Source organism: Corythoichthys intestinalis, chromosome 2 (genome assembly GCF_030265065.1).
Source record: "Corythoichthys intestinalis isolate RoL2023-P3 chromosome 2, ASM3026506v1, whole genome shotgun sequence".
Classification (NCBI taxonomy): Eukaryota; Metazoa; Chordata; class Actinopteri; order Syngnathiformes; family Syngnathidae; genus Corythoichthys; species Corythoichthys intestinalis.
This window is the reverse complement of record NC_080396.1, coordinates 24440172-24457081: the sequence shown is the minus strand read 5'-3', so window position 1 is coordinate 24457081 and position 16910 is coordinate 24440172. Positions and strand designations below refer to the sequence as shown.

The following is a 16910-nucleotide window of genomic DNA, read 5'->3' as shown; positions in this document are numbered from 1 at the left end:
TTTGGATACCAAGGACACAAAATTTTGAAGCTTTGTAGGTGCCATTCTTGTTTGATGTACAGCTTCAGCTGTTCAACAATTTTCGATTTTATCTTTTACGCTTCACAATACACCATACATTTTCAATGGGACACAGGTCTGGTCTGCAGGCTGGCCAGTCTAGTACAGTGGTACCTCGACATACGATCGCTTTGACACACGATCGTTTCGACATGCAACTTAAAATTGGACTCGCCATTTGTACTACATCAGACAAAATGCTCGAAATACAACGATTTATGACAGCATCGCAATTTCATTGTTTTCCTGCAAGAAAAACACACAGCGGATTTTCATGTGAGAGTAATCAACATGGGTTACAAGAATGTTAAAGCAGGTGGTGTAAAAAAAAAAAAAAGGGTGAGGCTTACCAATGGAAAAATATGAGTGTGGGGTGCGCGTCCGTGAACTGCTTGACAATACTCTTGACAATACTCCTCTGACCTCCGTCTTTATAGGTAAAGTTGACAACCATCGCCAAAGAGATTGCCAGCTTCGTCAGGTTTTCATTTATTTCATAACTTGCGCAAAACAACATGCCAACTGCCCACAGCAATAGGACCTTAAAAGTGAAAGGAATATCTCAACTGCACTCTCTCATTCTGCCGTCAGCCCCACGGTGCGTTCAGGTACACCACACAAATACAACTGCCACATTGGAACCCGATTTGTTACATTATTCCAGGTATTATTATTGTTACTATTATTATATTATTATTACGATTTTTATTCAAAATGTATTTGTTTTGCTCTTTGTAATTGCTATTTGCAATCGTAACAGCAGTATTTATTCAGGATTTAGTGTAGGTTTTCAAGCTGTGAAACGAATGAATGGAATTATAATGCATTCTTATGGGAAAATCCTGCTCGACATACGACCATTTTTACTTACAAACAAAGTCCTGGAACGAATTAACTTTGTATGTGGAGGTACCACTGTTTATACAGAGTAGAGGTGCATTAGTGAAGCCGACATGCCGTATCTAACTAACTACATGTTTAAGGCCATTATCCGTCCTAGTCTAGACGTATCTTAAATTGCTCTTTGAGGGATAAGGGTCACGTACCCCGAAGGGTGTAACGGTAAATGTATTTGTATTGAACCGTTTCGGTACGTGGTGCTCGGTTCGGAACGGAGGTGTACCGAACGAGTTTCTGACGTAATGTAACCCTTACTTTTTGAGGCTGTGAGTCGATCGGGTTACAGTTTCATTGTGTAGATTATATTTACACCATCTTCTCTACTGTAATGAGGACCAACACGGTAGGACAGTACAACCCAGAAACGTCAACGGCGCGACAACGTGGCCGCTACGAGAACGCAGTGAAACGCGGGCGTTAAAGTCAATCAGCCAATGCACACCAGTCGCATTGTGGCCGCGTGTTACGTCCCAGAAGCGGCTCAACACGACGCACGCGAAAAGAACGGCAGAGTTTATTATTTGACGCAAGACGCGGCCCTCCTGCGTCAAATCTACTGCTGGTACCTAGGATCGGGCAGACCGGAAGTCACTCGTGTAAAAATACAGTGGATCCGGTCGATTTTCAAACTAATATGCAATCATAAACCAGTTTTTGAGTCCATCAGATTTCTTGAGTGGTAGATCAGGGTACAGTTGACTTGTCTTTGTTGTTTTACTGCTGTATTCTCTATAATAATAACCAAAACGGCCCAATGTTCAATACAAAACCCTCCTACCACAACAAAATAAGTAGGAACTAATATTCACATAGGAACTAAAGTTATACAACATAAAATATACCATATAAATGAATACTACATCACATTTGTAAAATACAAACACCTAATAAAATAAATAATAGCCCATTTAAATAAAATAAATTGAAATGAGCTAAAACACCTGTAATAAAATAATAAGAATAATACAAAGATCCTGCTTACACAATTAAAAATATTAATTTCTGTGTGGTGCTTTAACTTGAGAAAATCCACCAATAGAGCTTTTGAAAACCATTCATAAGGGGAAAAAAATAATTCATTTAGGCATTAATTTGGAAAATACATGTTAAAGTCTTTGTCATTGGGATTGCTTTCCTCTTTAGCACAGGACTTCTTTTTTCTTCTTTCTTTCAGAAAGAAAGCTGACCAATACGCGGGGTCTGAAAAGCAAATTGTTGTTGGATTATCTTTAAATACCAGCTACTTTTTGAGCAGAATTCTAGCTTTATATAGGCTAATGTCCCTTTTGTTGAAAGGTGTGTAATAAACAACTAGCACATTTATATTTTGCATTTTGTTTTCTTACTGTACCGAAAATGAACCGAACCGTGACCTCAAAACCGAGTTACGTACCGAACCGAGATTTCTGTGTACCGTTACACCCCTACTGACCCCTATAGTAGAATAATAACATTGAAAAGCTACACAATCAAGTTAGTAAAGAGGCTATATTGAGGGGAGACTCGAGTATTTTTGGGCAGTATTTTGAGTTTCATGCCTAAGAAAGAGCACAGTAACGAGAAGGTCAGAAAAGCTGCATTGTGTCTTAGATCTAGAGATAGTGTATCTAGAGAAGAAGTGGGGTGATACATGAGGAAGTTCGGTGTGACAGATAAGGTTAGACTGGAATTCCCATGCTCGTGATGAAACTATGATCTGCAGTGAAAGCAGAGGGAAGGTCGAGGGCATTTACAAAGGCTGAGCAAAGGCAGAATACACTATACTGTATGTGCATGAATGACAGAGGTGCAGTAAATGATAGTTAGCCTCCTAGTTAAAATGAATTTGCCGTCTATTGTCATCAAAGGCAGTAAATTAGTTCATCGCAATAATGCAGCGTCACACTTCACACAGGCAGGCCCACAATTGACAGTAAATAATGACAAATAGGATCTTTCACTACATTGTGACTTTGCTTCACTATTTCAAATTTCATTTACTGCGTTACATTTGTTGTTTGTGGCGCCCCAAGCTGGAAGATGCGTTGCATTTTTTATATCAACGTCCATAGTGGACTTCTGCAGTCTTTGAGATGCTCTTTGTAATTCAAGGAGTGGAAAGACACTGCATGTTGCTAGCTTCATAAAGCTTGCATGTGTTTTCTGGCATGTTGGCCTTACATTTTTAATCTGATATTACAGTTAGGAAGGCGGCGATCCAGTTCTTCAGCTACATAAAAGGAAGGGTCTATGTCGTCGTGTCACATTAGGCTTACCATTTATTTTCATATAGTCTTTGCTCGGGAACTAGCCTTTCTCAAGTAAAACAGCATTATGTCAAGTTTTCCTATGGACAGAACAAAGAGCTAAACCTTTCTTTGAAAATAAACTCTGAGCTGTTATAGTGGAATTTCAAATATCTTGCATTTATGTGAGCACTCTCCATTTTCTATAAGACTTACCACACATATGCTTATTGATCCCCATGGAAACACCAAGACAGAAAACAAGGAACATAACGATCATTGTTAGTTGATCAGAACTGAATCACGAGTGTGGCTCAGTCACGGTTCTATCTGGCTAAAGAAAAGATCACAAGTGGTGTTTTGTAGACAAGCCTCAGTGTCTTGCAACATAACGAGAGCACATAAACTAAGTTAGAATGAAGCTAGAAATTGCTGTATTGCTTAAAGAGCATATGACAGGAGAAAAAAAAGTCTTAAATAGCATTATTATGTGAATTAGAATAATATTTTGAGACGATTCGACTATATACAAAAATTTAGCAAAGCGCAGATGACGAGAAATTATTCTTTTAATCTGCAGTTAGCCACGCCTACAGTTATAGGGCTCAAGCGTCCCCAACAGGTGGATGACGTCAGCGGGAGACTGGGCTCATCGGTTTTACTATACAGTCCATTGAGGGGGAATTATTCAGAACAAGGAAAACGCGACGAAGAGAGCCGCAAAATGTCATTGTTTCAGTCTCTCTACTCCAATATTTTTACAGGATATTCTTTTTATGGAAGTATTTTTCCCCAATAGCTAAATAAATGGCTTGAGAAGGACCAGTCAGCCCGTTGAGGGGGAACTATTCACAACGAGGAAAACGTGACGAAGAGATATGCAAAATGTCATTGTTTCTGTCTCTTTACTTTAATATTTTTACAGGATATTCTTTTTATCCAAGTATTTTTCCCCAACTGCTAAATAAATGGTATGGTCATGACAAATAACAGTCTTGTGCTAAATGGAATATGAAATAATAAAAATGCACTTATTCAGGACGACATGGCAAAATTACTCCATAATGGTCAAAACTGTCGACTTCACCTTTACTGTCGCACCTCCCGAACGATATTTTATGACACCTAAATCGGACATTTGTCATTTCCCTTCCCCGGCTTCGGAGAATGTAAACAAACCAAGAGGCGTGACAGCTAGCCGACATGCTAACCCGAACCGAGTGATGTTTCAAAGTCTTCGAAGCGGAAAATCACACATAACTAGCCCGGATTATTTGACATGACGACTGGGTTGTCGATTGTCTTTGCGGATCGGCAAACCGCCCGGCGGAGAGCATTTACAGCTCGCTCCACGGAGGAGGGCGGCTGCAGTTGTTGTGCAGCTTAAGTGCAGCTAATGTGCATGAGGAGAGCTTTTTACATGCCTATCAATGATCAAACGTAAGTAATCCTTTATTTAAAGAAAGTTTGTAGTGTTTACATTGTAATCACTGTATTCGTATTTGCCATAATACAAAACAAGATGTTTACTCACTTCCTCGTAAATCCAATGGTTCCACAGTTGTAGGGCTTGTTTTGGCCAATATCCACGGTGAATGGGAACCTTTTGAAACTCCAAAAAGGCGCACACGCCTCTCCCTCATACAGCAGAATTTTTCTGCAGTCGTTTGGCTGGCGTGATGCTAAAAAATAAACGTATTAATCCGAAAAATCAGCTGAATCCTTAGTCCTCATACACAACAGTGCGGCCGTATAGTGAAGAGTACGCCCTCATCCGTACACGTCACAGCACCCTCCTCCTCAATGCAAGACAGAAGCCGGAAGTCACTTATTTTCATGGAGCGGGATTTAAAAAAAAATAAATATAGCGATCGCTTCCACACACATCCAAGTGGTCCATATCATTCAGGAGCATAAAATACCGCGTGTATTATGAAAGAAACATGCTTTTTCGTGTCACATGCGCTTTAAACGCATCAACATTAGTACAGCATAGGTAATTATGATTCAGCTGTATCATGTTTTTTTCTAGGGAACATAAATGGAACCTAAACAATCATATACTCAGAAAATGTTTACTTTGTGGTCACATGGTCACCCAGTATTGCTTGGGCAGAATACAGAAAAAGTTGTGAGTTTTGTGGCCATGCATCAACTGAGCTTTAAAGCAAGACTTTGCAACTTTTCAGTTTAGTCGATTTTAGCGACGCCGGTGGACAAAAGCAGTAGTGTTTCCCATGAGGACCAGCGTACACCTGAACAGTGTTGTAAAATCATCAATGAATCAAAAATCAATGTCCAGGTCGTCTGCAGATGTATTAACCAACATTTTTGTTTCCAGCGGCTATGTGAAGGACAGATAGTAATAAGGTAATGAATCCAGCTGTGGCTAAAAAATAAATATGATGTTTAGCAACCGTGTGGCTAACATCCTCACCCAAACTCATCAGTGCTGACGAGTTCGGTTAGCCAGCAAGTGAAAGCCGGGCCAATAATTATTCTGTATATCCTGGTAGCCTCTCCTATTTTTCCTCCTCAGACAAAACATTTTGATCCCTTGTTGCTCTGCATCTTTGCAGCATTCGCGCAAAATGTTCGCATCGACTTCTGTCTTTATAGCAAAAGGAGAAGGGTGAAGTGACGTATGCCTTTACGCAGTCATCACCTTTGTAGTTTTTTGTGTGGCAGGGTTCCTGCCACCCTCCTCAAAGTTAATTAGTGCCGGTGAGTTTCACCTCCTCCAGCCTTCGTATAACACAGCTGACTCAATGACACTGTGCAACAACCGGTGAGGGAGGGTTGAGCCATGCAGCTGCAAGCGAGGGACTTCTCCCTGCATTTTTGGGACATAAAAACACCTAGGGACGGTGTGACAGAAAATTTTTGCGATTTTGAAACCTTGACGTTGTCATACCTTGAAACCGGTAATCGGCGCATGTCTAGAGCTTAAGTCGCCTTCAGATGAACCATTTTGTCCATAATTTCAAAATATTGTTTTCCACAAACAAAATACTCAACACCAATGGAGTACCATTCCATGGTAGTTTCTGATGTAACACAATGAGAAAGCCTAGTGGTTTGTAGTTGTCAATACTCTACAACATAAGCACAGCAGAATTATTCATCTCATTCGGGCCCTCCACATTGGGGAATAGCCTGAAATAACAGCTCCACTCCCGCATTAGGAGACGGCTTCATTAGAGCTCGCCGAGCCTGTGAAGCATCTCCCACTATGGGACCTCCCAGTCCTTCTAGTCAAACTCCCAGACAACTTCACTTTCATCTCGTGCCACTGAGGTGAATACAAAGGGGTTAGGTGAGCTTTCATGTTTTTTTTTTGTTTTTTGTTTTTTTTTTTAATTTTATGTAAGGGATTTGTTTTGTGGCTGGCTGTCTTGTCTACTAAATGTCTTCAAATTAAAGTTGCCACAGTCAGAGACATGATTGGTGAGGTCTTTGCACTTGGGTTTGTTCAAATTTCCCTTCAGTTAAACCTAGTGGGGACAGAGTCAAGTCTAGTCTTCCAGTTGTGAAGATGACCTGTTGTTGACTAAACATGCCATTAGTTGTGTGTACATACGGTTTGTGTGCATATTAAGCCTGCACGATATATCGTTTGAATATCGCCATCACAAAGTGTGCATGCGAAATGGTCACATCGCACAATGTGCAATTTTTTTTGTGGTTTTTATAGGGCTGTCAAACGATTAAAATTTTAATCGAGTTAATCACAGCTTAAAAATTAATTAATCGTAATTAATCGCAATTAATCGCAATTCAGACCATCTATAAAATATGCCCTATTTTTCTGTAAATTATTGTTGGAATGGAAAGATAAGATCCAAGACGGATATATACATTCAACATACTGTACATAAGTACTGCATTTGTTTATTATATCAATAAATCAACAAGATGGCATTAACATTATTAACATTCTGTTAAAGCGATCCATGGATAGACAGACTTGTAGTTCTTAAAAGATAAATGTTAGTCCAAGTTAAAGAAATTTTATATTAAAACCCCTCAATGTTTTTGTTTTAATAAAATTTGTAAAATTATCAAACAAAAAATAAACTAGTAGCTCGCCATTGTTCAGCACCACCAATTCTCATGGTGCTGAAAACCATAAAATCAGTCGCACCCAAGCGCCAGCAGAGGGCGACAAAACGCCAAGAACACAAGTAACAAGTGCACATGTCACTGTACTGTCATTTTAATCTGTTTGAGCGGGGCATGTGCGTTAATTGCGTCAAATATTTTAACGTGATTAATTTTAAAAATTAATTACTGCCCGTTAACGCGATAATTTTGACAGCCCTAGTTTTTTACCATTTAAACGTTTGTAGTTCACAAAAGTTGCAAGTGTGCAGATCCTGGATTCATTTTATATACAGCAAGCATGGATTAAACGGCATTATATTAATCAGGGATGTCCCCGATCTGATCATGTGATTACAAATCGGGTCGATCGCGCCATTTTTCAGAGGATCGGAATCAGGTGACGAGGATCGGGTGTTTAAAGTAAAAAATGTTTTTCTGCTTCAAACTCGTACAGCCTCTCACCCTCCCTCCTGCTAAGCAGTGTGACCAAACTGTTTGTCCTGGTCACCAGTGCAGCTGGCGTTTGGTACTTAACCTTAACGATGATTGACAGGTTTGTAGCTTTGACCTGGCCATAGAAGCCTCGGTATCTTTCCAATCAAAGGATCAAATGTGTTAATCACTGTTAAACTTGCAGCCTGGTCTAAAGGTTTCTGTGCCAACTCATTCATTGTGTAAGTGAGAGGCTGTTGTCTGCAGCGTGAGTGAATTTGAGTGGACTCACTCAATGACGCATTGAATAAAGATGAGCCTTTTTCTACGTTATTCTTGTTTAAAAATAATTCACATTATGAAGGCGGCACGGTCAGACAGTGGTTAGCACGTCCACCTCACAGTTCTGGGATCATGGGTGCTTTCAGTGTGGAGTTTGCATGTTCTTCCCATGCCTGCGTGTGTTTTCTCCGGGTTCCTGCCACATCCCCCAAAAAACGTGCATGGTAGGCTGATTGAACACTCCAAATTGTCCATAGGTGTGAGTGTGTGGGTGAATGGTTATGTGCCAATATGTGCCCTGCGACTGGCTGACAACCTGTTCAGTGTGTACCCCGCCTTCTGCCTGGAGATACCTGTGATAAGCTCCAACACCCCTGTGACTCTCGTGAGTATATGCGGTTCAGAAGATGAATAAATGAAGGAATAATATGAATGTTTTAGAGTTATGGATTCAAAGTATGGGGTTAAAAGTGATGCAATGAAAAATGTTTGTGCGCCTACATTTTGTGCTGGTGCACCAGTGCAACCAATGCAACAAGTAAGTGTGGAGCCTTGGCAATATATTTCACAATGTTATATATATATATTTTTTTAACAATATCGTTCAGGCCTATCCCAAACAGAGCTTTTCAAGTTATCTGGTGAAAATATTCAAATTTTAATAATAATAATTATATACACATAATAATAGTTTGCAATTCATCGCAAACTCCCCAAAAATCGCAATGATAGTTTTTTTTTTCCAATACCGTTCAGGCCTAGTGCATATCCTTCGGTACTGACCAGTGGTGTTTTTGTCAGCCCTTTTTATTTCCATCTTAGTTTTTGGGAAAAAAATACTTATTAGTCGTAGTCATATTTTAGTCATTTCAAAATGTGTTTGTCTTTGTCTAGTTTTCATTTACTAATTTCGTCTAGTTTTAGTCAACAATTACCTAAATGTTTTCGTCTGTAAAATTAGTTTTAAAAGTTTTAGTCAAAAATAAAGGTTTCCAACCATTTCAAATTAACATTGACAGACATGTTGCAGGGTTTAAAAGGACAATGCCAACTTTGCAATGATGATACACACTCAGCAGGCAAAGAGTACAATATTTTTCCATTAATTACACCCAGCTTGAACGCCATGCTTCATGCTAAAGCATGCTAACGCTATGAGTTACATTTAGTGTGTGTGTGTGTGTCATGTCATGCTCTTTCCTGTTTTATTTTGAAGGCTTCACCCTTCTCGTTTCTGTATACTTGCCCTTCCTCATGTCACCTAATCGCCTATTGTTTCCACCTGTTCCCCATTACCTCTTGTGTATATATTGCTTGAGTCTCCCTTGTCTTGTGCCAATACGTTTTACAACCCATGTTGATCACGGTAGCCTTTTTTCATAGCAGTCACAGTTGTCTAGGTATTATCCTCCATTTGGAGTGCTTTGTGTTTGAATTTTTTTATCTTAATTGTCTTGGCTTTTTCCACCAATTGGAACATTTTATGTTTGAACTTCTCTCATTCCTGCATGCCAGCGGAAGAACCTTTGTTTCCTGAATAAAAGTTTTTGCCGAAACTCTGCAGCTGAGTCCGCCTCGTCATCTCAGCCTGACAGTGTGCACATACCTTTAACTCATTTGCTCCCAAAAACGTATAAATACGTTCTATTTTTAATTGTGTCAGTGCCCTAAAAACGTATTTATACGTCTTTTACGTTTTTTTCACAAGAGACATCTCTAGGTGCTACTTTGCTCCAAAGCACAACGCCCAAAATCCATTGTAAAGCAATAAAAGTGGCCACTGGAGGGCAGTAGCGCATTTGGTAAGAACTCATATTGGACCATGAAAGGAAGTGAGGAGAGGAGGCGTAACCCGTGGAACGAACGGTCGGGTTGCACGGCCAGGGCGCTGGTGGAAGACGACCAAATGGATGATCAGGAGAATGTCCAGGATGCCAGGTGTGGGAAGTCCGAGTTGGACGATTCAATTCAATTCAATTCAGTTTTATTTGTACAGCCCTAAATCACAACAAGGTTGTCTCAAAGGGCTTTGCAGAGGCAATATGATACACAATCAGAAACAGCAAATGAAGCAACAAAGACGAATAAATAAAGTTTAAGTCCTGGGCATCCCCCATCCTTAGACCCTCCATGTCGGCAAGGAAAATCGATCAGGAGACGATCAGGAGGACGTCCGGGATGCCAGGTGATGAATGACCAAGTACGACGACCAGGAGGATGTCCAGGATGCCAGGTGGGGGACGACCGAGCAGAACAATCAGGTGGACGTCCGGGTTGCCAGGCGTTGGACGACCGAGCAGAATGATCGGGATCACCAGCGTAGCGGATTAGGGCTGGGCGATATGGCCTTAAGTACGTATCACGATAAATTGAGCAGATTTACCTCGATAACGATAAATGACGATAAATTCGCCCAAGCAAACTTATATAATTTGAAAATTTGAATCAATGCATGGAATACAAATTAATAACAGTTTCTCGTTAAATTTATTTACCAGCTTTCAATTTAACAATTGCACATGCAGTCTAAACATTAAGTATTTAAAAAATCTTGTAAACAATAAGAATTCTTGTGTGAACATTTATAACAGCTTGTATGACTTGAAAAATATCATCACTTGAATTTCATAAAATTCATTCCGCATTGTTATACACTAGATAGTGGCATACGTTTAGATATTTAGAATAGATACAAATACGACACATCCACCCGGCCCCCAGAAATTATACTTAATTAAAAAATAAAATGTTTCACAAACCTTTCCTTTCTTTTATTCGGCTCAATTATTTACATCTTATGATTTTGGAAATCCTTACAGTATGCAATAAATAATATTCCTCAATCAATCAATCAATCAACTTTATTTGTATAGCACATTTAAAAATCCGCCAAGGAGACCAAAGTGCTTTACATAGCAAAACACAGCAAAATAAGTCAACTTTGAAAGATAAAACAAACACATAAAATAAAATAAATAAAAGACGAGGTCATAAACTGTCACTGCACATTAAAAGCTGACGAAAAATAAAATGTTTTAAGACGTGTTCCCAAACACTGTGCTTACTGTACTGTAATTTTTACAAAAAATAAAACAATACATAGTTACTCCCTGTCATCTAGGACGAGCCACTTACAAGACTAGTACTGTCGTGTATTACAAATACTGCTTTGAACACATCTTCACAGACAAAAGCAATGACACAGGCTTAAAGAGGTCAACTTTAATTGTGTAAATCACACTTAATGACGACATGATCTCCTGGTTGAAATAGACGACATCCACTTAATTCTATTGAAGATATGTAATGCTGAGGCAATTTGTCAACTTTACTTTTAAAAAGAAACGTGCACTATTTATCCAGTAGATCGGGCTCTTGCAGTGTGTCAAACAGTGATTCAATTTAGGGCAATTGTCTTAAAAGTGGTTCATTGTTTCAGAAAGCCTCGGTTTTTCCATCCCTATCTGGAACCCGTCAAGAGTTTACTTAATGTCGGGTGAAAATTTGGCGAAGCTAACTTAAGCCCGACTTCATCCCATTTACTTGTAGCGTTAGCCGCTAGCGTTAGCAGCTAGCGTTAGCCTACCTGGCTTCTGTTTGATTGGCTTCCTGAAAACCATGTGACTCCCAACGTAAGCACACTGTCTGCTTTCTTAAAGGGGAATGAACATAGCCGAACAACACAGAGTCAAAGCGGGATGAAAAGACTATATTTTCTTCTTTTATTAAATTACCGAATTTACCGACATGGTCAAAATTAGGTCGGTCATCGTGAAGAATTTCGGTAACGGTAAATTTTCGGTTTACCGCCCTGCTCTATAGCGGATGATGTTGTTGAGTCTGTGTTGCTCTTTGAGTAGAGTTCGCGTTGCCGTGTTCGGCCGTTCGTATCTCTTGTGACTGTCTAGTGTCTCGTGACTCAGCCGGAAACGCGCACGGCTAAATTAACCCCCCCCCCCCCCCCCCCCCCCCCAGGAACACAACATGCCCCACACAAGTTCCCTAGGTCAATTCTGTTATGAGGTAGTGGTCACTACAAAAGATTCCAAAAAATATATCTTGATGAGACATTTCAAAGAGATTTCATAAGCTCTATTTGTCTTGTTGTTTATATCAGGGGTCCCCATCCGCCGGGCTGCGGACGGGTACAGGTCCGTGGCGCATTTGCTACCGGGCCGCACAGAAATAATATTTTATTAACGACCGCATTCTGGCCGAATTAACTTTGGCCTGTGCCTCTGCTTAACGCATCAATATCCCTGTCTACTCTAGATATAACACTACAGTATAGATTAGAACGTCGTCATAGAAATCCATTGATTGGACTGCAAGCAGTACATCTTGTTTTGTATATATAATATATCTATGTGCGCATGTCCTTCATAATAACGTATGACTAAGCCCCGGGCGCAGCACATTTGTTCCCCCACACTAGCGAAAATGACAGGAAAACAGACGTCTTTGGAGAGATTTTTTTACGGCGAAAAAAGGGCACCTGACGAGTCAGAAGATGAGCCTATAACCTTGAAGACCCACGAACTGCGAAGGAGTGGATTCGTGACCCGTTTGTGAATAAACTGAGTGATTCGAGTATGTCTGTGCAACAGGAGGATCAGCTTGTAGAGATCGCAAATGACGGCGACCTTAAACGTACATTTGAGACAAAGTCATTCCGGAATACCCTGACAGAACACTGAAAACCTTGCTATAATTTCCAACATCGTATCTTTGTGAAGCGGGCTTCTTAATTAATGCTAAACGACACGGCGAAGGCGTTAACAGTGAGCTAGCGGTGTGCAGCTAACATGGCAGGATAGGTCTGAGGAGAACTTTTGTCCATCCACGATCAAACATAAGTTAATATTCCTTCCTTTAAAGAAAGTTTGTAGTGTTTACTTTGGAATCACTGCATCCGCGGCCATTCTTAATGTTACGTGCATGCGCAGAACCACATAGTTGCAGTTTTTGATGGGTTGCAAAATTTGTCAAAACATCAGTCTGTGAAAAACAAGACCCAAATCACACCGGTCCGTGGTGCAAAAAAGGTTGGGGACCCCTGGTTTATATTATTTTGTAGAAGGAAAACATTATTCAGATGTTTGGGATGTCACAAAAGCAAAAAATAGCTGTGTTAAAGTCAAATTTATGTTTGAAATGTATGCTTTTACAAAAAGCTCAATTTCTCTGTTTTTTCATCAGAAATAGGAAAATTGCTCAAACTAAGCTATTTTCTAATGCTGATGTCTAAAGAATGGAAAAAGATATGAACTAACTTTTTTTTTCCTGCTAAGAGAGTCTAATCTTTCTTTTGGTGGGTTCCTTGTTTATATAGCAATAGAACACAATTTTCTGTGGGCCGTGCATAATCAGTCAAAATCCAGTCAAAACGGCCGGGAGCGAAGGGGGTTGCTCCGGTTAAAATGGCTGGGAGCTTGAGTGAAAGGGTAAAGCCCATCAGCCCAGAGACATGCTAAGCACACCCAATGAGTGAGCATAACATCTACTGGCTAATTCGGATCTTAGTTAACGATTAATTAATCAGCCCTGAGACAATAAATTAAAAATCAGCTACAATGATCGATTCCTATACATCCCTAGAATATACCTACTAAATTTCATTCAGGTCTGTCCAAGAATACTGAAGGAATACCAATTTTGTTAGTATTTTCACTAAGTAAGAACAAAGTAAGTGAGCTCCGGAACCCTCCCTCCGGGTGGTCTAAAAGCAGATTCTATTGTTTTTTTAGAGGGCGCTAGAACACATTAATGGCTTTCCCATTGGTTTCAATGAGGAAAGTTTTGAGTTGCAAACTTACTCAAATCTCAAGACACCAATACACTGACTTTATTTCCAAATTGATTCCTCACATATCTTACCGGAATTGATTCCTCACATATCTTAGTCTGGGTATGTCAAACTCATCTTTGTCGAAGGCGACATTATTGTTATCGTTTCCTTTGTTTGACTATTTTTGTCTGCCAGCTTCTGCTGTCACCACTAATTGACAACTATTTTGATCGGCAATTCATCTTTTAAAGCGGCATGGTGGAAGAGTGATTAGCACATCCGCCTCATAGTTCTAAGATCAAGGGTTCAATCCCGGGCTCTGGCCGTCCTGTGTGGCGTTTGCATGTTCTCCCCATACCTGTGTGGGTTTCAAACGTGCATTGTAGGCTGATTTAACACTCCAAATTGTTCCTGGCTATGAGTGTGTGTGTGTGAAAGGTTGTTCGTTTTCTTGTGCCGTGCAATTGGCTGCAACCAATTCTGTAGTTTACATATTTTAATTTCAAAACAGTAATTCTCTATTTAATATATATATATTTCAATTTTGTTATTTTTTAATTTAAAAAAGGAAAAAAACAGGAAATATTTTTTCCTTGTTTTTTTTTCCTTTTAGTGTATTTCAGTTTCTTTTAGAAAGAAACAACAAAGGGGAAAAATGTAAATATTCTCGTAATATTTACTGAGCATTAATAATTCTATTTTTAATTAATGGGAAGGTAAAAATTCTCAATTTCTGTAGTTTCCAATGAAAGATCGAAGGCTACAGTAATCTAAAAATAAATTGTATTTACATTTTATTTTAGGACGAAACCTGAATTCAAACAACATGATTGACTTTTGAGGGCCACACCAAATGGCAGTGCCATGGCAGGCTGGAGTTTCACACCTGTGTCTTAGACTTTGTTAGGTCACACAGAAGAGCTTTTATCATGCTATACTTCATAACAGTGCCAGAGTCATATCATGAACAATCCGCTTACACTCAGAACCACCAGTCTCGCTGGGTAATCTTAAATTCCAGACTCACCAATGGCGTACCGCAAGCAACACGTCACTTCCGCTCATTAATATTCATGATATTAGCTACTGTTGCTAAGTAGGGACAAGCCACCGTTTGTCCCTAATAGGAAATGAATGAAAATCGTGTACGAAGGAGATGTTTACAGAGCTAAACCTACCAATTCTCTCCGAAAATGATGATTTACTGGCAAAGATGTGGAAGAACATAAAAATTTTCAGTTAAAGAGATGGCTTGAGTGTCGAAGGCTGAAAAAGACGAAAAAAACGAGCCGACCTAAGCATAGCTTTAGCTTTTTTATCGACGCGACTGACAATGACATTCTCCTGTTTAAACAAGCTATCCTTTACCATCAGCCCTGTCTTTCTTATATATTCTCTGGTTGTCCTACGTCTCTTACCGTTCTTGGGGGTAATTTAGTTAGCTTTGTGTAGCGATCGCAAATGCTACTCAGTGACAGCCAACGAACACTTTTAATTTTTTCATTGATAACACATCTTAATTCTATAATATATTTGCACTTCCCCCTTACTAAAGTTGTTTATATATACAGTATATATAATAGAAACGGTAACAGTGGCAGTCAGATACCATTGTAATTCTTTTCAGGTCAATCGTTGTCAGACAGAAGCAGTACAGCACAACGTTACGCTAAAAGAATAGGTTAAAAACATAAAAATGGCTTACCTCTTTGTCCTCTGAAAGACCATGCCAACTCAACATGTTTACTGCATATGAAATGTGAATGGATTCACCGAGCTGGTGTTAAAGTCCGCGCAAGTTGATTCGGTCTTCACATTTTTTCCTCCCGAGTTTTTGGTTTCCGGAAACGTAAGAAGAAAACATCCTTTATGTGTCGTAATGTCTAGAGTCGTTTCTACAAGTTCCAAAAAAGCAATGCGCGATCGGCATGTTCGTTTTTGAAAGATTACCGGCGAAAAGTAGCACAAATTACGTAGAGTGTATGTGAGGGCGGGTCTATAATGTCCCACTTCGGCTTTACTTCCACTTTACGATGCGACGTCACAGTCTAAAAATAGCCTGCGTGCGGTACGCCATTGGAAATGTCTCTACTGTAAAACAAGATTATGATGTACTCGTTGCTTGAAGTAATTTTTATGTGATCAGCTGGTTCAGCAGGCTGACATTTCCCTTGATACTATGAGCCAAACTTGCATTTCCTGCAATAGGAGCCTATTAAAAAGTCAAATGCCATATTCCCTTTTCTTAAACTTTTATCATCAGAACCCCTCACTAACTTTCTTTCATTGTCCTCAGGTACAACTCGCGCCCCCCGAGACGGAGAGGTGCAAGGCGTAGATTACAACTTCCTGTCAGTGGAAGATTTCCTAGAACTTGAAGAGAGTGGCACACTGCTTGAAATTGGAACGTATGAGGGTGAGCACAGTAATGATGACTGACATTCTGTGACTTGGGCAGGTGTTCTTATTCATCACAGTAAGAATGATCATAACAATAATCCAAATGAATGTTCCTTACATGCAGGTGGGCTGTAAAATTGGACAGTTGATTCAGATTAGACATGATTGCAGAACTGGGGTCATGTCACATCTGCCCATCTCACTCTGATTAGGACCGTGTTTTCGCATGCTCCAAATCTCATACTTACACAAACCTGTGTGCATGTATAAATGCAGCGCATGTGGGGAGATGTGTGCGTGGGTATATGCAAGTAAGTGTTTGTCTCTGCGGAAGGCTTTGTAATAGTGTGTTTGTAGGACTGGTAGAGAATGTTACGACACTAATCTGCTTGGCAGCAGTCCGCAATTCTGTGTTGGCACGTTTCTCCCTTTCACACAGACAATGTCACAAACCTGTCCACGGGAGCCTGTGACCAGCAAACTCAGGAAGACTGCTTTCATTCATACCTGATATAAAAAGTGTCGTTACTGTGGTGTTTGGGCTACCCATTTTTACATTTTTAAATCTTGAGTTTAATATTTTTCACAGGTCAAAAAAGAAATACTGCCTTTTGTAGCTGGTTTACAGGATTAAGTCGCCAATAAAGTATCATTATTTTTTTGTTGAACTTTTGTCAATCTCAGATCTGTGAAATACGATTCATCTAACTTGAAAATGA

General features: G+C 39.7%; 1 protein-coding gene across 12 annotated transcripts in view; it reads left to right on the top strand.

Annotated features, from left to right (window-relative positions):
• LOC130906756 (membrane-associated guanylate kinase, WW and PDZ domain-containing protein 1-like) overlaps positions 1-16910 on the top strand; it is a 183678-nt gene that overhangs the window by 94311 nt on the left and 72457 nt on the right. For 11 of the 12 annotated variants that reach the window (XM_057821414.1, XM_057821404.1, XM_057821396.1 and 8 more), the window contains one exon: positions 16088-16207. In XM_057821414.1, the coding sequence (XP_057677397.1) occupies positions 16088-16207 (120 nt within the window). Of the gene's footprint in view, positions 1-828; positions 8389-16087; positions 16208-16910 lie in introns of those variants that run through there. The other variant, XM_057821428.1, reaches the window with a different exon arrangement.